The sequence below is a fragment of the Mesoplodon mirus genome (assembly GCF_964341445.2).
Source record: "Mesoplodon mirus genome assembly, chromosome: 19".
NCBI classification, from domain to species: Eukaryota; Metazoa; Chordata; class Mammalia; order Artiodactyla; family Ziphiidae; genus Mesoplodon; species Mesoplodon mirus.
Window position 1 is genome coordinate 29,089,037 of NC_138995.1, and position 20,752 is coordinate 29,109,788.

General features: G+C 41.8%; 1 protein-coding gene across 2 annotated transcripts; it reads left to right on the forward strand.

Moving 5' to 3' along the window:
- Nucleotides 1–66: 66 nt before the first annotated feature.
- OGFOD1 (2-oxoglutarate and iron dependent oxygenase domain containing 1) lies at nucleotides 67–20,149 on the forward strand. 2 transcript variants are annotated; one of them, XM_082607721.1, is made up of 13 exons: nucleotides 68–281; nucleotides 2,021–2,166; nucleotides 6,227–6,273; nucleotides 9,224–9,324; nucleotides 13,053–13,169; nucleotides 13,762–13,853; nucleotides 14,058–14,186; nucleotides 14,488–14,601; nucleotides 16,773–16,852; nucleotides 17,124–17,434; nucleotides 18,570–18,692; nucleotides 19,131–19,189; nucleotides 19,679–20,149. In XM_082607721.1, the coding sequence occupies exons 1-13, from the start codon at nucleotides 128–130 to the stop codon at nucleotides 19,838–19,840; spliced, it is 1,635 nt and encodes a 544-aa protein (XP_082463847.1). In that variant the 5' UTR covers nucleotides 68–127; the 3' UTR covers nucleotides 19,841–20,149. The 2 variants fall into 2 exon arrangements, with proteins under 2 accessions (XP_082463848.1, XP_082463847.1); XM_082607722.1 differs by lacking the exon at nucleotides 14,488–14,601 and having other exon boundaries at nucleotides 67–281.
- The last annotated feature ends 603 nt before the right edge of the window (nucleotides 20,150–20,752 follow it).

Consider the following 20,752-nt stretch of genomic DNA (forward strand, 5'->3'; position numbering starts at 1 on the left):
TTGCTTTGGTACTTCCTATTAGATAGCGGTGGAGAAACACGGGAAATGAGGCATTCTGGGAATTGCAGTCTCTGTAGGAAAAGAGCCGCTAGATTAGCGTGACGTGGGTCTTGCCGCTTGCGAGGAGATGAGTGGAAAGCGGCCTGCTGAGCCCGTCCCGAGCCGGGCTGGGAAAAAGGGAAAGAAGGAGGTGATGGCGAAGTTTTCGGATGCTGTCACGGAGGAAACCTTGAAAAAGCAGGTGGCTGAGGCCTGGAGTCGCAGGACGCCGTTCCGCCACGGTAAGCGGGTGCTGTGAAGGGGGAGGCGCAGCACCGGGTCGGGAGCCTCTGAAAAAGTCCTGGCACTCTAGCCGATTCCTGAGCAGCGAGGCCACAGGGGAAGAGGCTTTTGGAGAGAGCGTGACTTTGCCATCTCCGACTCTCCTGCCTGGCCTGCTGTCCCTTTTCCAAGTTCAGTTTGGATTTAGAAACCTAGAAGAGGAAGAAATGAAGGCCAGGGAGTTTCGGGAAATACAGAGCATGCAAGTTCATGGAAATTCTGGAATTAGAGGTGAGGTAGAACCTTCTTCACTGATTGTGCGTCGTTGGGCAATGAGTTCAGCTCCTTACTATGTAAAGTAGGATAACTAATAGTATCTCCCTCGGAAAGATGTTGACTGTGATTAATAAGCTAATGTATGTACGCATCACTACATATTTTTCTGAGTAAGGACCGGTAAACATTTGGACGCATAGTTGAGTGGCTTTTGCGGTTTTCCTCCGAAGGTAACGCTCCTTTGTCCCATGATAGCGTAGCCAGAGCATTTGTTGGGAGCTGCCAGATAGCAGGCACCTGAGCTTACTCAGTTTTGCCGGCCTGTAGTTCAACAACGTGACCCATGAAGGTAAACATGGTTTTCACCAAAGGAAGGAACCTTCATCAAATGATTCCAGCCTCAGCTTCAAATATCACCTCATAGGATAAGAACTCTGCTTAATGCATCATGCTTTGCCTTCTGAAGTTTGCCATGATTTTTGTTTCAGTGGTTGAGTGCTTTAAGAGATGAGTCCTTGGTGTCCCGGATGCACATAGAAAGTGGTAGCTTAGTGTTTGGAGTGTAAGCTCTGGACACTCAGGGACTTTTCAGTTTCCTTATATGTGGGATGGAGATAGTGATGACGTCTACCTTAAAACTCTTGAGAAGATTAAATGAGATAATACATGTTAAAGCGCCACAGTGCCTGGCAGCTGGTGGGAGGTGGTGGTGGTTTGTATTAGAGGGGTACTTAATCTATCCCACCAGAAGCAGTGGGTAAAAAGTTGAGGTAAAACTCAAAGAGTTAGAGGAGGTTATGCCTGACCTGACTTTTTTTTTTTAAGAAGTATGAATTTTATAACTTCCTCTAGCTGTAACTTAGGCAAAGAAAAAGGGTTGAAGAAAAATTGGCTGCCAGTATTGTTATTCTTGTTTTTAATTTGCTACTCTCATTTGAAGTTTGGGGGGAAATGAATTAAGACTCTAAAATACATTCAGTTGAATAAGTAATCGTTGAACTAAAAAACCCCAAAAAGAGCAGAAATCTTAATTTAGTGATATCGTTTGTACTCATCTTAAGGACTAATATTTTTAAGCACATTACCTTTAAAAAGTAGTATTAAGTGGGGAAAAAAAAAGGAAGAGCTTATAATTCTTCCCCAAAATCTTAAATTTTAGGTACTAGATTTCTGAAAATTCACAACCATCCCTTTTGTATTCTCTCTACTGTGCTGCTCACAGGTCAGAAATACAAAAGGGGGCTTCCCTGGTGGCGCAGTGGTTGAGAGTCTGCCTGCCAATGCAGGGGACACGGGTTCGTGCCCTGGTCCGGGAAGATCCCACATGCCGCGGAGCGGCTGGGCCCATGAGCCATGGCCGCTGAGCCTGCGTGTCCTGAGCCTGTGCTCCGCAATGGGAGAGGCCACAATAGTGAGAGGCCCGAGTACCGCAAAAAAAAAAAAAAAAAGGGAAAAGTCATAGATAATGCTTTCCTCCCCACAGAAGCCATTGTCATGGACATGGACCCCTTTCTTCACTGTGTGATCCCAAACTTCATCCAAAGTGAAAACTTCTTGGAAGGACTTCAGAAGGAACTTTTGAACTTGGACTTCCATGAAAAGTATAATGATTTATATAAGTTCCAGCAGGTATTTATGGCCCTTTCACATTAGCTTTTCCACTTCAGAAATTCATTTTCTATAAAATCATTGAATACCTTTAGACTTGAGGTTTTAGTTTGGGTTTGCCATTGAGGGTCCTTGCCTTGACTTTGTTAAAAGCATTCATTTATTTAACATAAGCTGAGTGTTAACTATGTGTTTGGTGCTTTAATTATTATATGGAAGTCTTTGCCTGTTCCTACCCTGAAAGCCTTTAAAATCTAAAATAATAGAGGTGATAGTGATGGTGAAAGATAGTCAGAAAATACAGTAAGCCGGTAAGTAAATACATTATAAACAAAAAGGATAAGTACATTTTGGGGAGTGGTATAATGAAGAGAGTAGTATGTTGGAAGGTAATAACCATTTAAATTTTTGAGTTCATGTCTTTGTTTTAGGTGGCTTTCTGTATTGCAGTATGTCCTGCAGAGAGTTAGATCTATTCTTTTTAAATCGGTGGACAGTTGAATTTGGCAGAAAAGACTGTTTCAAAATCAAGGCTGGTTTTCCTACTCTTAGAAGACAGGCCCAGTCTAGGTATAAAAACATATAGGTCATTGGTTTCCCCAGTTTGTGGGGGATATCTTTTAGTACATGGTGTACATCACTCTTAGAAATCGTTATAGAACCTCAAGGACATCAGCCTTTAAAATCACAAAAAATAAAATAAAAGTGAAGATTAAGAACTATTTTGTTTTCTTTCCATTTCCCGCTGATTTCTTTTTATCTGGGATAAAAGAGTAACAAATTTCTCTGTCTTGCATTTATTCTTTTACACTAGAGCTGGTTGTGTCCCCTAGTCTGGCTATCTTTGGGCCTTAAACATATGATTGAATTAACCAAGTTAGGTTAAATACACAAATGATGTTACTCTTAATAATTCAGAAAATCTAATGAAAAATAACTTTCATCCATAGTAAAGTTGTATAGGTTAATTAAAAACCATGGTTGTCTGCCTTTGTAATTATATCAGCTTTGATAACACTAGGCCTCTTTTGTTGATTTGGGGCTATATGCATCTGATTACTGAAATTGAGAAATCAAAGTGGTTCTTACTTAATGCAATTTGGTAGATGAAAATACTTCTAATTGTGAAGTCAGTGAGAGGCAAAATAATAGAAAGGGTACTGGGTAATGAGAGGAAAAAGAAGCAGCCATTACTTTAGATCCCCATGGGTGCTTGATGAAACTCTGCTGTGAATAATTTTTACTATGCTCACTTTGGGACTGAACTTCTTCATCCTAAGACAGTAAATATAAAACCTGCTTTCAGTCTCCTGTCCCATAAAACTTCAATTATATCCCTTTTTCTTTGCTTGTGCTGTGAATTGACTTGATAATTGGGTCTATAACAACTTCCAGTCCTCCTAACCAAGTTTGTCATTAGGAGTAGCCTGATACTCTGTATTTTAAAGCAAGCATTACTGAGTGCATGCTTTATGCCATGCTAAGTGCTTTATATTTATTAATTCATTAAATCCTTATAATGATACATTACTAGTTCCTGTTTCACAGATAAAGAAACTACATCAGGTTTTCCTTCTCTTCTGGATCATTCCCTTCAACATACCAAAAAAAGAAAGAAAGAAAGAAAGCTGTTAGTTCTTCTTCTCTTAAGGAAAAAAATGCTGTTGACCTAACTTTCCCCTTCAGCTATCACCCCATTCCTCTGCTCACCTTGACAGTAGCATTCCTTCTGAGTTATCTATAGTGTCTCATATTCCTCTTCTGTTCTCTGTTAAGCCCACCTTATTAGGCTTTCACCTGTTACACACCACTGAAACTGTACTTGTCAAGGTCACTCACAACTTCCACATTAGTAAATCCAGTCATCAGTCTTCAGGCCTGGTTTTACTTGACCCTCGGCAACATTTGACCTACTTTGTTACTCCTCCTTCCTGGAGACTCTCCCCCGAACCCCCTTACTTTCAGGAAACCATGCTCTCTTCATTTTCCTTCTACCTCACAGGTGAGTCCTTCTTAGTTCCCTTCGATAGGTCTTCCTTTTGTACCTGGCTTCTTAATGACAGAGTACTCTAGGGCTTAGCCTTTGAATCACTTCCAAACAGATTGCAGAGAGTCTCATGGCTTTGCCTTTACTCTAGGATACTTATGAAGTGTCTCACACTTTCCAAAACTAAACTCCTGACCTTCTCCCCCTAAATCTGCTCCACCTGCAATTTTCCCCATCTCAGTTCACGACAATCTTTCCAGTGGCTGAGGCCAAAAACCTTGAGGTTATCCTTGATTCGTCTCTCACACCTCATCACCAGTCCATTGGGAAATGCTGTGGGCTCTACCTTCAGAATATATTCAGAAAAGCCCACTTCTTTCCACTTCCACTGCCAACACCTGTCCAAGCCATCTTTTTCTCTCACCAGGATTATTCTCTTAGCATATTAACCAGTCTCCTTGCTTCCACCCTTGCCCACCTACAGCCATTGTGTTCTTTCATTTTTTCATTGTGTTCTTTTAAAATGTTAATGGAGGGACTTCCCTGGTGCCACAGTGGTTAAGAATCCACCTGTCAATGCTGAGGACATGGGTTCAATCCCTGGTCCAGGAAGATCCCACATGCCGTGGAGCAACTAAGCCCATGCGCCACAACTACTGAGCCTGAGTTCTAGAGCCCGCAAGCCACAACTGCTGAGGAGCATGCCGCAACTACTGAAGCCCACGCGCCTAGAGCCCATGCTCCACAACAAGAGAAGCCACCGCAATGAGAAGCCCGCACACCACAATGAAGAGTAGCCCCCGCTCGCCACAGCTAGAGAAAGCCCGTGTGCAGCAATGAAGACCCAATGCAGCCAAAAATTAAAATTAATAAAGTAAAAAAAAAAAAGTTAATGGACCCAAGAGAATTGAAAACATTTGTTCACATAAAAGCTTGTACATAGATGTTTGTAGCAGCATTATCTATAATAGCCAAAAAGTAGAAACACCCAACGTCTGTCAACTAATGAATGGATAGACCAAATGTGGTGCATCTATACAATGGAATATTATTCAGCCAGAAGAAGGAATGAAGTACTAAGTACTGCTGCAACATGGATGAACCTTGAAAACATACTCCGTGAAAGAAGCTAGACACAGAAGGCCACATATAGTGTGATTCCTTTTATATGTAATGACCAACAAAACATATATAGAGACAGAGAGTAGATTAGTGGTTGCCAGGAGCTGGGGGGAGGGAGGGTGGGATGGGGAGTGACTGCGTGATAGGTACAGGGTTTCTTTTTAGTGTGATGAAAATATTCTGGAATTAGTGGTGATAGTTGCACAGCAGGTGAATATGCTAAAAATCCACTGAATACACACTTTCAGGTGGTTAAAATTGTAAATTTTATGTTATGTGAATTTTATCTCAGTTTTTAAAAATTAAATGAGATCATATTATTCCTTTGCCCCAAATCTCCAAAGGTTCTCATTTCTCCGAGTAAAAGCCAGAGTGGTTCTAAGGCTCCCATTGCATCTTTGGCCCCTTCTCCTGCTGCTCTCCCCCAAATCGCTGTTGCAGCTGCACAGGCTCCTGCAATTTCTTGAACAGGCCAGGCATTCTTCACACTCAGGACCTTGAATGCGCTTTGCTGAGATATTCCCTTGGTACACCTCCCAATCTCCTTCAAGCCTTTGCTTCACCTCAGCGAAGTCTAACCTGGCCACCAAATTTATAATTGCAAACCCTTCCCCACTCTCAGCACTTCTGGTCCCTCGTACTCTGCTTTATTTTCCCTCGACATTTGTCACCTTTTTTTATACTGATAATCGACTTTTTATGTTTGTTGTCCCTCTCCGTCAAGAATGTAAGCTCCACTGTAATAACTATGTAAGTATTTGTTGAATGAATAAGGCACAGAGAGGCTAGGTAACTTGCCCGAGTCACAGAGCTGCCAAATGGAGGGGCCATACCTCAAACCCAGGCAGTTTGGCTTCAGAGTCCAGGCTCTTAACGACAATGCTCTACTGCCAGAGTGTTCCCTTAACTAGTCTCCTCTGTGTGTCTGATTTATGAAGGAAATCCTTTTTTTCTCTTTTTTTCATGATCAAGTCTGATGATCTGAAGAAGAGAAGAGAGCCTCACATCTGTGCTTTAAGGTAAACAAGTGCTCATATTTGTTGGGTGCATAATATGCGCCAGACAGAGGAGTAAGTGCTTTAAACGTTATGTCATACAACCTTTGTTCGCATTATTGTCCCCTTTTGTAGAGGAGGAAACAGACGCTGAGAAATTAAGTAACTTCTTCAAAGTTAACTAGGTAAAAATTGAGGGAACTAAGATATAAACCTAAGTCTGTCTGATTCCAGGGCCCAAGTTCTCAATGATAAAATGTTCAACCGTTAGTAATCAAGGAACAAATTAACAATGGAGATACCATCTTTCACATGTTAGTTTGCAAGTATTTAAAACAAAAACTCCAGTGTTGACAGAGGGGTAGATACCTTTATACAGTGCCGCAATCTTGAAGATAGTTTTGAAAGGTGTATCAAAACCCTTAAAATGATGCTTGTCTTTTTGTAGTGTAATTCCACTTATAAGAATTTATCCTGAGAAAATAATTAAGGGTGTGCTCAAAAATTCTATACAAGATTGTTTATTGTGATGGTGTTTCTAACAGTGAAAAGTCACAAATTAAATGCCCACCCATTAAGATTTACATAGCTAATGGTACAAAACAAAGTGAAAAACTATACAATCGTTGAATATGATGTGACTTTTTTTTTTTTTTGGCTGCGTTGGGTCTTTGTTGCAGTGTGCAGGCTTTTCATTGCGGTGGCTTCTCTTGTTGCGGAGCACGGGCTCTAGGCACACGGGCTTCAGTAGTCGTGGCTCACAGGCTCTAGAGCACAGGCTCAGTAGTTGTGGGGTACAGGCTTTGTTGCTCAGCGGCATGTGGGATCTTCACGGACCAGGAATTGAATCTGTGTCTCCTGCATTGGCAGGTGGATTCTTAACCACTGTGCCACCAGGGAAGTCCCAATGTGTGTGACTTTTAACACATGAGTATGGTAAAGTTATTTCATCATTCTAAGATACTTTTTGTGTGTGTATTTTAACCCCTCTGAGACTCAGTGTCTCATACAATTATTGTTGTATCCGATTTTTTGAAGTGATGTATAAAACGATGATACTTCTTGTAGGCAAAGGCATATTAGGCTAGATGAAATAAACTTATCAAGAGAAAAGTTAAAATAGCACACATGGTGGATCCCATATGAAAAACGAGACGTATATTTGGATACCTACGTGTGTACAAAGGAAAAGACTTGGAAGGATGGAACGTTTAAATCTGGTTAGTAGGACTACAGGTTTTTTAAAGTTTCTTTTTACTTATAATAGGGTTTTTTCCTAGTTTTGCTACAGTAAGCCCATGTTACTTTGTAATGGCTGTCTATTTTTCATCTATACAGTACAAGTTATATTTTCTCATTCTTTTTTCTCTGCAATATTTCCATAAATGGTAGCAGTCTGCAGAGTTTATTTCTTCTAAATCCTGAAGTATTGCTCACATGTTAACTGTAACTCATAATATTTCATATTTATTTTAGAACTTTTTTCCCCCAAGACTATGCCTTAAAGCACTATCTCATTAGTTCATACCACACCTCTGGTAAGCATTTCTTTCCTGTGGGACTGAGTTACATTCTGTATCCAACGCATAACAGCCAGATGGTACGAGAGATGGAATTCCTTGGTCTTTACCGAAAGGTGATCTTTTTATTTCCCAGTTGGGTCCTGTGATTTCTCTCATGAATACAATTAACAAATGAGAATGACAGCAGAAAATAACACTGTCGTGACACTTTCATAGGGTAACTAGAGAAAGAGCTTTCTATGGAATAAATTTGTGGAAGCTGATGTTACCAGTAACAGAGGGGGTGAAGGCTTTGATACTACTAGTTACATAAAACATCAAGATTCAAGATTTTGCAAAAATGTTGACCACCTACATTACCTGAAGCCTGGTTTAGCAGTTTGCTATGCTGACCTATTATGTCTAATTTGCAACTCTGCCTACAAAAGTTACATGGCACTTTTGTTTGGACTAACCAAGCACAATATTTTATAGACTTTTTTGGATTGGGTAGCATACAGTGTAAAAAGATATTTGGTAATAAAATTTCAGGGCATCAACCTGGAGACTTGGTATCTAGTTATTAACAGTACAATTGCATTTTATGGGGATTTCAGTGATGTACATTTGGACTAGAATGATCCAAAAAATACCGTCTCTTCATGTGCAAAATTTGAACTAACATAAACCTTTAAAACTGTTTTTTAAACTGTTTTTCCAGTTTTATTGAGATATAATTGACATAAAAATGTTAATTCATCAAAGTTAACATCATTTCAAAGTTGACTGCCAACTGAGTAAGTTTTAAATTGTGTTAGAGTTCTATACAGGGCCACTTTAGCTGGTACATGGCAATGTTCAACCATCTTTGTTTTTTGGTATATCCTGTTAATATCAGAACTTCGGTGAAAGAGTTTATTATCACACAGTGAGCAGAATAGCCACCGTTATTGTAATCCACAGCAGTGTCACCCACCCAAGTGTGCATCAAACAACAGTGCTAGTGTTCGTGCTGGAAAACAGCCCTACAGCTCAGTGACTTCGGACTGGAACACCGGTGTTCCTGTGACAAAGGCCAGACCACTGTCGTGTAGGGCAATACTATAAATTTAAGAGTAAGAAAAATAAGATGAGGGACTTCCCTAGCGGTCCAGTTGTTAGGACTCTGCGCTGCTGCTGCAGGGGGCACTGGTTCGATACCTGGTTGGGGAACCAAGATCCCACATGGCACATGGCGCGGCCAAAAAAAAGAAAAGAAAAGAAAACAGTAGAGCAAAAATATATTGCAGTAGAGAGATTTACATTTATTTCTCCGGGACCGTTACTCCTAAACTTTGCAAGTTTAAAGTGAGGAGCATTCTCAAGAACGGATCTTAAATAAACCAAAACCTCCAGGAAAAAATAGTTGTGACGTAGATCCAAATGGAGCCCACATTATGGTGTAACAAGTTAGCTTTTGTTTACATTTCTAGGAAAATTCTGTTTGAACATTTCCGGGCTTGGCTTTCAGACATTTCGAAGATTGACCTGGAATCAACCATTGACGTGTCCTGTGCTAAATATGAATTCTCAGGTAAGAAAGATTAAAATCTTGCTGTCGCTAAGATTTAAAGGCTTTATCTAAATGGTTATGGGAAGACAGTTGTCAGTGTTCCAAAATCCTAGACTTCGTGTCCCTTCATAGCATGAGGATCTTCTTAATGAGTACAATCTGACCCAGGTCATGTACAGAAATGCCCATCTTATTGGAAGGTATAAGGCAGTGGTTCTCTTTGGGAGTATGATGAAAGCTATGAACATATTGTAACGAAGCAAGGGCTTGTGTGCCCAAGGCACACAAAGCCAAACTCTTGACAGCAGTGTTTGTAGCAAAATAAGGACGCCAAGCAAGGAGAACGGGCAGCTCACGCTCAAAAAATGTCAACTCCCCAACGGCTTTCAGGGAAGGGTTTTTAAAGACAGGGGAGAAGGTTTTTGGATGCATGATCAGCTCGTGGACTTTCTTCTGATTGGTTGGTGGTGAGGGAACAGAATGATGTTTCAGGAATCTCAATCACTGACCTTCTGGTTCCAGCCAGAAGTCTGGGGTCTGTGTGCTTGTGGTCAGCATATAATCGCCATCCTCCACCTGGGTGGTGAGGGGGTTTCTTAGTTTCTGCAGAACAACTCAAAAATATGTATCAGATTCTTATCTCTATCCCTTCAGGAGGAACTAGGAGTCCTGTGACTCTCCTTTCCTAATCATTAACTGCTTGAGCCTGCTCTTTGTAACCTGGGGGAGGCCTAGGAGACAGAAGGCTTTTTTTCTATAAACAAGAAACAAGGGACACAGAGGGGCTTTTGTGCCCAGGAAGGCCTTGCAGGGTCCTGCTTGGTTTCAGTATTTTCAGAAAAAGGCCAATAATGCACATACACACCAACTTTGCATACAGTATCAGGAAATTCAGAGGTGATGGTGTAAACTACTCTTAAACTTCCCAGGAAACACATATTTCCCTCAATGTCTTTTTTTTCTTTTGAAGGTAATGAGTGAATATATTCTTAAAGAAGAAACGTCAAACAATATAGAATACAGTGTAATCCACAATAGTCCCCTTCACCTTCTCCTTGTCCCTCTTTCTCTTCAGATGTGTCCACTGTCACCAGTTTGGGGTGCATCCTTCTTGTTACCTTTCTGAGCATATAAATGTCCTTTTGATAATATGTTTGGTTTTCATCTGGAAGGAAAAGTGTTTTGTGTTTTGTTTTACTAAATAAAATTCTGCTTTGGGTTTACTCTCCCACATTGCCCTAGGGAAGTACAAATTGGTAACAGCATTTTGAGGATAACTTAGAGACATGAAGAGTCATATCATATGCCCTTTTTTTAACTTTTTTTTTTAATTTGAAGTAATTTCAAACTGACAGACAAGTGGCAAGCATAGTACAAATAAGTTTTTTCCATTTTACCTGAGACTAGGTTGCCCTTAGGATGCTCCGTGACCCCTGAGTACTTCAGTAACTCCTACAACAAAGACGCTTCTGCTGTGTGACAGTAAGAAGCCATCAGAATCAGGAACTACAATTGATACATTCATTATTCCAATGTAATCCGCAGGCTCCGTTCAGGTTGATGTGGTCCCTTATAGCAAAGGGATCTGGTCCAGGGTTGTGCATAGCATTTAGTTGTCATGTGCCTTCAGTCTAGAACAGTTCCTCAGTCTTTCTTTGACCTTCATGATCTTGATGCTTCTGAAGATTTACAGATGAGTTATTTTGTAGAACTTCCCTCAGTTTGGGTTTGTCTGCTCTGCTTTCTCATTAGATATGTGTTCTTTTTTTTTTTTTTTTTTTTTTTGCGGTACGCGGGCCTCTCACTGTTGTGGCCTCTCCCGTTGTGGAGCACAGGCTCCGGACACGCAGGCTCAGCGGCCATGGCTCACGGGCCTAGCCGCTCCAGGCAGACTCTTCAACCACTGCGCCACCAGGGAAGCCCAGATATGTGTTCTTTTTACTGCATCTTATCAAGTGGTAGATGGTGTGTCATATTACTAGTGATATTAACTTTGATCGCTTAATTAAGGTGGTGGCTGACATCAAGTTTTTCCACTGTAAACTTGTTCTTTTCCTCTCTTTAAGTTAATAAGTATTTTGTGGGGAGACACTTTAAGATTATGTAAATATTCCATTTCTCATCAAACTTTGATTCACTTGTTTTAGTATCCACTGATATTTCTTACTACAGTTATTACTATGCAGGTTGCCAAATGGTGATTTCCTTCCTAATAAAATCATTTCTTTATTAGTTGTCATTCTACTGTAAAGAAAACCTTTCCCCAGTTACTCATTTGTTTATTTATGTCAGTGTGAATTTAAGGATTACTATTTATGTAATGGTTACTGTCATTATGTTGATGCTCATATTGTCCCTGATTTGATCAAGAGGAGCCCCTTTAAGCTGACTTCTGTGTCCTTTTAGTATGTCCTCATGTTAACTGAAACAAACTCGGGTTGCTCACAATGCACAGCAAAGCCAACCTCCTGAAACCGGGTTGTGGTGAGGGAAAGTACAGTTTATTCCAGGGCACCAGACAAGGAGGGCGGGCCGCTCGTGCCCAAAAGAGCCAAGCTCCCCGATGGGTTTTAGGGAAGGGTTTTTAAAGGCAAGGTGAGGGAGAGGGTCACAGGGTGCGTGATCAGCTCGTGCACAGTTCTCTGATTGGTGCATGGTGAGGTAACAAGGTGAGGTCACAGGGGTCAGCGTCCTCAGTCTTCAGGTTCCAGCCGGTCTGGGGGCTATATGCTCGTGGTCAGCTTTTCTCATCTGCTGTGGGGGGTCTGGTTTCTATAAAACAGCTTAGGAATGTGTGTCAGACTTACCTTTACCATTGAAGCAGAACTGGGAGTCCTTGTGACTGACTTATTAAGTTATGGCTACTCTCGTCTGCCTGCCCTTTGTTTCTGCATTCTTTATTCCTCAATCATTAGCTGCTGGGGCCTGCTCTTTGCTTCACATGGAGGGCCTAGGAAGTCACAGCTTAATTTCCATAGCCTCTTTTCCCAATCAGCAATAAGCAGGGGACACCAAGAGGTCTGTCACCGAGAAGGCCCCTATGTGGGTTTCACTCACTTTCACTCATCATTCTTATTATATCTTACTTCCTAGCAAAACAAGATTTTCCAGGGTTATCTTATATTTCCTGTGCTCTAGACAAGTCACATTGATTCCTCTGGTTTCATTTCCACACCATAGGGTTCATTCTAGATTTCTCCTTTTCCATATTTGCAATTCCAGTCTTCAACCCTAAGAAATCTGCTTTCCATTATTTTCAATATGTTTGTTTATTAAAACAATCCCTCCGTGTGGAATGATCTCACTTCACCCATAGCATCCCCTCCCCTCTCCCACCTTGCCCGGATGCCTATCTTGCTCAGTCCTAGAATAACTATGCAGCCATTAAAAGAGATGATAGAAAAGACATTTGCCATGTAATAAAAGAAAAAAGGCCACAAAACAACCACTGTAGGATGCTATTTTTTAAAAAGCAAATACATGTATGTTGAAAAATACTGCAAGAATATATGTAAAAATTTTAGTAGTGATTGTCTGAGTCTGTATATGTGTTCTTCAGCGTTTTTAGAGTTTTCTATATTGACAGTTTTATTTCTGTAATTATGAAAGAGGAGAAATAAGTGTCATTTTAAAGCTGGAGGAGCTGACGTTACGGAGGAATAGCAGGTGGACTGATAGTGAGCGCAGAGTCAGATGTCCGCTGCTCATTGCCGCACAGGGACATTATGGTGCACGCTGAACTATTGCAGATGCCCTGCTCTGCCATGACGACGAGCTGGAAGGACGCCGGATTGCCTTCATTCTTTACCTGGTTCCTCCCTGGGACAGGAGCTTGGGGGGCACTCTGGACCTGTACAACGTTGATGGTAAGACAAAGGCGTGCTCTTCAACACCAACAGCCACTTCCGGGTCCTTAGGCGCTCTGTCTGTGCTCCTCGGGAGATGGAAGCTCTTCATTACAGTGGCGACCGCAGGGGGATAATTGCCAGCCCTGACAGCCACCTCTCCTGAGTTGTGCCTGAAATAGTCATTACTCCAGAGATAAGTTAGAGCCGAGTTAAGATGAGGAATAGTCAGACCCTGCTTCTGAATGCTGGCTGTGGGAGGGTAGAGAACATGTGCAGCCACCCGTGGCTATGAATCTGCCAGGACCAGTGCCTCTGATGGGAAGTCAGGGTCTTTTTTATTTTTTTTAATGACTGACACCAGAGCTCGACTCCAGAAGACGTTCAGAACCTTTTCCAGCCTTCATCAGTAATAGAGCATGGTGGAGTAAGAACAGATATCACCTAGCAGAACTATATAAGAGAAACAGATGGAAGGGGGTGGCATATGGAGATCTGGAGGGGACATTTAGCTACCCGTAGAAATTGGAAAATTGTCAAGGTGAAACGAGGCGGCCTGGAAGTGATTAATGATGATGAAGCACATTTACAGATGTGTTGTCTCCCCACGCAGAACACTTTCAGCCGAAGCAGATTGTCAAGTCTCTTATCCCTTCATGGAACACACTGGTTTTCTTTGAAGTGTCTCCAGTATCCTTTCACCAGGTAAAGACTGTGAGCCACAAATACATAGAGGGCCACAGAGTATGCTTTTCAGTCGCCTGTTCTCTAAATGTGACGGCTTCCAGTTGGACTGTCCGGCCAGGTTGTTTTCACACCTAGTGTGAAGGGTCCTGAAATTAGTGAGCCTTGGCTGGTAATTTGCCCCGCTGGTCTTTGTATTGATGTGCTGCTGGTCTTGTCTTTCAGGTTTCCGAAGTCCTGTCTGAAGAAAAGTCGCGTTTGTCCATCAGCGGCTGGTTTCACGGTCCTTCACTGACCAGGCCTCCCACCTACTTTGAACCTCTCATACCTCGGAGCCCTCACATCCCACAAGATGTAAGGATAAATTCCTGTTGCTGGAATTCTTGTCTTAGAAAAGCTGTGGCATGTCATTTGCTTTTCTGGTTTTAAAAGTGGCTCATCCTGATAACAGAACTAGGCTTTGAGCTTGCCTTTCCACCCTTCTTAGATACACTTTTGATAGTGTCTTTCTAAGGCAGAGCTTTCCAGAACTTTATTTAACAAGGAGAAAATTATAAAGTGAAGATTTGCATATATTTTACCAGTGTAAAATGATGTCAGAACAAAAGCAGTAGGAATTATTAACTCACCCTTTGCACCTGCTGCTTCTTTGTAGCATGAAATTTTGTATGATTGGATCAACCCTACTTATCTCGACATGGAGTACCAAGTTCAAATTCAAGAAGAATTTGAAGAAAGCTCTGAAATTCTCCTAAAAGAGTTCCTTAAGGTAGGCCAGCAAATCCTGTCTGATATACCACATTTGGCTTGCAGCCTTGCTTCCTGAGTGGGTGAAGAGGCATCACTAAGAGTTTTTGTTGCTTTTTTTTTTTTTTTTTTTTTTTTGCGGTATATGGGCCTCTCACTGTTGTGGCCTCTCCCGTTGCGGAGCACAGGCTCCGGACGCACAGGCCCCGCGGCCATGGCTCACGGGCCCAGCCGCTCCGCGGCATGTGGGATCCTCCCAGACCGGGGCACGAACCCGTTTCCCCTGCATCGGCAGGTGGACTCTCAACCACTGCGCCACCAAGGAAGCCCGTTTTGTTGCTTTTTGTTTTGTTCCTGGTTAGCATGTTTACATCATCCTCTTCTTCAAATATAGAAATGATGATAATAGTTAACATTGGTATCAGTCGTATGTTAGTGGGTCGAGTCCCTTGGGTATTCCCGTTCTCTAGAATCTTAATCACACACACTTTTTTTTTAAATTTATTTAATTTATTTATTTTTGGCTGCACTGGGTCTTCACTGCTCCATGTGGGCTTTCTCTAGTTGCGGTGAGTGGGGACTACTCTTCATTGTGGTGCGTGGGCTTCTCATTGCAGTGGCTTCTCTTGTTGTGGAGCACGGGCTCTAGGCACGCAGGCTGTAGAGCGCAGGCTCAGTAGTTGTGGTGCACGGGCTTAGTTGCTCCGCGGCATGTGGGATCTTCCCGGACCAGGGCTCAAACCCGTGTCCCCTGCATTGGCAGGTGGATTCTTAACCACTGCGCCCGCCACCAGGGAAGTCCCCCACACACACTTCTATATTGGGGATGAGTGGTGTGTAGTTCCCATCCTAGTCATTTGATGACTATGGTACTTACCAATTACTTTTAAATAATAGAAAGATTACTGATTAACAAATTAGTAACAAATGTTTGAGAATGATGAGGTAGCACATTATAATGGAGAGAGAACTAGGTTAGAAGTTAGAAGACTTTATTATTATTTTTTTAAATTTATTTTTGGCTGCGTTGGGTCTTCATTGCTGTGCGTGGTCTTTTCTCTAGTTGCAGAGAGCGAGGGCCACTCTTCCCTGTGGTGCGTGGGCCTCTCACCGCGGTGGCCTCTCATCGTGGAGCACGGGTTCTAGGCGCACGGGCTCAGTAGTTGTGGCTCATGGGCTCTAGAGTGCAGGCTCAGTAGCTGTGGCACGCACGGGCTCAGTTGCTCCGTGGCATGTGGGATCTTCCTGGACCAGGGATTGAACCCATGTCCCCTACATTGGCAGGCAGATTTCCAACCACTGCAGCACCAGGGAAGCCCTAGAAGACTTTATATTCACATCTTGGCTACGTCGTTTTACTGACCTGAGCAAATTACTAAGGTCTCACTTTTATTTCATCATCAGTTAAACTGGAATAATACTTGCCCATCTTGAAGAGTTGTTGTGAGGGCAAAATGAGATCATGTATGCGAGTGTGGTTTTTCCCAGGTGACCCTGGGTCCCATGGAATCACAGTCCCAAGAGTTGGTGCCTCCTTGAAAAAAAGGTTGAGAGACACTACATACTGCCTCTCTCTCTGAAATATATAGCTGACATAGCATATTAAGGAATTTGAGAAGTATTAATAGTAAATAAATTTGTTTAACCCTATTTAATTTAGCTCACCTAAACCATCCTTTGGGATCCTTTTTCCTGTTTTACAACTGATAGGATTACTGTTTGTAGAATACTCCATAGGAAACTGCATTAAAAAAGTACTTATAAAGGCTCTTATGGAGAATATTTTAATAGATTAATCAGCTTCTTGTACTACACTGGACAAGTTTAGAATGCTGATTAAATCAAGGGAATGAGCTGAGGCCTAAAGAATCTGTATTATTATATAGACATTTTCATTATAATAAATGCAGGAATTTGAGAGGTTTAGCAATTTGATGTAAGACATACAGCTACTTAAGGAAATGGCCCAAATTGACACTCATGTGACTTGGCTAAAAGCATGCTGACGACTTATCCAGTCTTTGCTCTGGCTTCAGCGTATCAGGACTGGGGGAGGTTGTGTGAAAGGGATGAGAGTCACCTGGCCCTTTTAGGAATCAGCCAGCATGATTCCGCAGAGCTGCTGTACCTGCAAGACCAGTGTGGGATCATAGGGAGATCTGCTAACTGCTGCTTCATTTGCTCCTTTTCCAGCCTGAGAAATTTGCAGAGGTGTGTGAGGCTTTGGAGAAAGGAGATGTGGAATGGAGCAGCCGAGGTCCCCCTAACAAAAGGTAGAACCCATCATCCAAGACATTTGCTTCTGCATTCAACACCTGCCTGCAAGGCTCACCTCCAATAATAGGGCATTTGCCCAAATGATGTTTTGTTCCCAGGGACATCCAGTAGCAGGCCCTAACAAAACCTCATTATTGTAATAACTTGGACGTTAGTAAGCTATGCAAGGTTTAGGGAGAGAGATACAAAGCTAATGATCAGCTTTCATCCCATGAGTAATATTACATCTGTGGCTTTGATGAACACCTTGGCATCGCTGCTTTCCAGGTTTTACGAGAAGGCTGAGGAGAGCAAACTTCCCGACATCTTGAAGGACTGCATGGCATTATTTCACTCCGAGGCAATGTTCTTGCTGCTCTCCAACTTCACAGGCCTGAAACTTCACTTCTTGGCCCCTTCAGAAGAAGGTGAGCTTGAGGACAAAAAAGAGGGAGAAGCAGCCTCTGCTGCTGAGAACACTGAAGAAGGGCCTAGCCGCAGTTCTGAGCCAGAGAGCAGGCGGGCGGCCATCAGCAACAGCAGCCAGCAGAGCAACGAACAGACGGACCCAGAGCCAGAGGAAAACGATGCAAAGAAAGGTAAGCTGCTGTTGCGTTCTGTCCTTCTTTTACTATTAGGTATTCACGATTCAGTCATTTATTCATTCAACAAACATTTCTTAAGCACCTACTATATGCTAGGCCCTATTTCTGGAGAAGAAGACAGACAAGGTCTCTGCTCTCCCTGGCTTATAGTCTGTTGATAGTAGGAGAGGACAGAGATTAAATGATACACGAACAACAAGAAAACATCAAATAAGGATAGGTGCTCTGCAGGAGATCTGAATAGGGTTATGGGCTGAGGAATGACTGGTGGCCTCTTAGGTGAATGGGCAATCTGGACCAGCCTGTCTGAGGAGCTGTCATCCAAGCTCAGATCTGAATGACAAGAAGGATCTGCTAGAACAGCATTCCGGGGAGGAAGAACAGCTAGTACGTTGTATTAGGCTAACAGTAGTACAGATGGTGGAGAGAAACATGACTGGCTTTACCTAAACGTACTCTAAAACACAGGAACACAAAGAAGAGGAAGGTGAGTGGCTTCTTTCTGCTAAGAACCAATATCAGCCTAAGAAAAACGTGCTTGAATTTGGACAAATAGGTAGAAGGAAATTATTAAAAGCAGAGGACGTTTAATCGTCTACAAACAAGACGGAATGGACACGTGACATTAAACTAGTAGAATGTACAACACCCAGAATGAACCCTAATGTAAACTGTGGACTTCAGTTAATAATGCACTAATATTGGTCAGTTGTAACAAATAAAGCACACTAAAGCAAGATGTTAATAATAGAGGAAACGGATGGGGAGGGGCAGGGGTTGTGTGTGGCAGGAGTAGAGGGACTGTACTTTCTGGGAAATTTAATTTTTCTGTAAAAACTGCTCTAAAAAGTAAAGTTTATTTAACAATAATATTCATGTTATTTTAAAGAAAATTTCTGGCCGCTAAATATATACTCCATCTGAAAATCATGGTAAAGAGAAATAGAAAGTCAACTTTTTTTCATTATAAGGCTTATATATTTAATAATATAATGGAGCAATAGGTCAGCTGAAGGTTTATGGAAATAGTTTCTCTTTAGTGCTATAACTGTTCCTAATTATCATTCTTTTGCAATTTACAGTGGTATCAAGGTTATTTTTTTCTGGCCTTCTGTTGTTTTTTTCTTAGAATCAAGTGTTCCCACATGCCAGGGGGAACTGAGGCATTGGAAGACTGGTCACTACACTTTAATCCATGACAACAGCAAGACTGAATTTGCCCTGGACTTACTTCTCTACTGTGGCTGTGAAGGTAAGAGGGACAGTCTCTCCTGAGTGACCCTCTCTAACTGAACCAGTTCACAAGTAATTTGCCTTGGCCAGGATCTCAGATCACAGGAGCTCTGCTGGAAGGCATCTTAGGGGTCATGAATTTCAGTCATCTCCCAACTCAAAGTACTATTTGTATCTGTGACCAAGGTATAGGAGATGAACTAAATCATAATTTCCATCTAATGAACCCCCCAGAGCTTTTATGTAATTGTCCTTCTAGGTGTATTTTATATTTAGTTCTTAGTTTTCAGTTCTTATTCAGTGTTGGTTGAATAATAAATTCAGGCTCATAAGTCAGAGTTGGTTCTACTGAACTCCCAGATCCCCGTTTTAAACAGCATGGGATCAATGATTCAAACAGATGATGTAACTCTTGCAGTGAGAGCTTTCTGAATGCTCTTTGTTTTCCCTTCATAAGGCTGGGAGCCAGAGTATGGTGGCTTTACCTCCTACATTGCCAAAGGAGAAGATGAAGAGGTAAGTTGCTTCTGATAGCAAACCATCCTTTTTTAGTTCTTGAAGACACTTTCATTCTTCAGAGACACAACTTTTATGACCTTCTGCCAGGGTCTTTAGGTGATAAATCCACATTGGTCTGGCTGGCAGTGGTTCTAATTTCTAGTAGAAAGTATTCAGCATGGAATAAAGAGGCTAAAGGATAATCACTAAGCATTCTACCCGGCTAAAAGAAATTCCAAATAAATTAAGAGTCAGATGGTGCATTCCCATGAATCTTTCAATGTAGTAAGAAATAAATGCATTAGGTAAAACTTTTCTGGGTATGTACTGGAATGGGGCCTATTGGAAAATGCTGGACAGCAAGATCAATAGCTCCTCCTAGTAAAGGATACTTTAAAGGATCCTCTATCGCCAGAGGCTGAGTATTTGATATGGAACCATCTGTTTAAGAAAAGAGGTGAGAATAATCTCCGTGTTCTGATGTATCACTGTATTTGCCTATTTCAGCTGCTAACAGTGAATCCAGAAAACAATTCTTTGGCATTGGTCTACAGAGATAGAGAAACTCTGAAATTCGTCAAGCATATTAACCACCGAAGCCTAGAACAAAAGAAAACTTTCCCAAACAGAACAGGTTTCTGGGACTTTTCATTTGTCTATTATGAATAAGGTTGGGCAAAGCTGGAAAGAGGAAACCCTTCCTCAGTACTGGGACGTCTGGAAGAGTTAGTTAGGCATCGAGTGAAGGAGAGCTACAAGGTGACCTGTGTGACAGCGTTCTTAAAACTGTGTGTGGTTGTCCTTTAGTAGGGCTCATAATGATTATCCTCAATCTAGACCTTGAGCTTGGAGCTAGGTACTTATCTCTTGATGTAAAATAAAAAGGGGTTTTGTCTTTTTCTTTTAACATTCAGTTCATTTTCCATATTGGCTTCTTCAGTGATTGATTGATTAAAAAACAATATGTGGTAAAATATACGTGACATAAAATGTATATTTTTCAAATGTACGGTTCAGTGGCATTAAGTACATTCACATCGTTGTGCAGCCTTCACCACCATCCATCTCCAGAACTCTTCCATCTTTCCCAACTGTACCTCTGTCCCCATTAAATAGTAACTCTGTACTTTCCCCTCCCCCCAGCCTCTGGCAACCACCATTCTACTTTCAGTCTCTATGAATCTGACAACTCATATTCCTCATAAGACAAATAATAGAATGTCTGTCCTTTTGTGACTGGCTTATTTCACTCCGCATAAAATCTTCAAGGCTCATCCATGTTTCCAGTGATTGACTTTTTTAATATGGACTCATAAATTTATGACTGCAGATTCTGTCCTTCCTAATTTCACTGGTTTAGAAGATTACAGAACCTTACACCCTGTTCATTCTGGGCCCATTGCACTTCCTCCCACTGCCTATGGCTTTGTTCCACTGTGACTCTCTCTGGACTGTATAGACTAGGCGATGTGTAGTCTGTTCCCTTGGAAAAAGCCTGGCCTAAAACCACGTGGCCACAAGAAAGTTCTGGTTGGTAAAGAAGATGTGCAGTAGTTTTCAGGTGCCCACTGCTCTTCCATC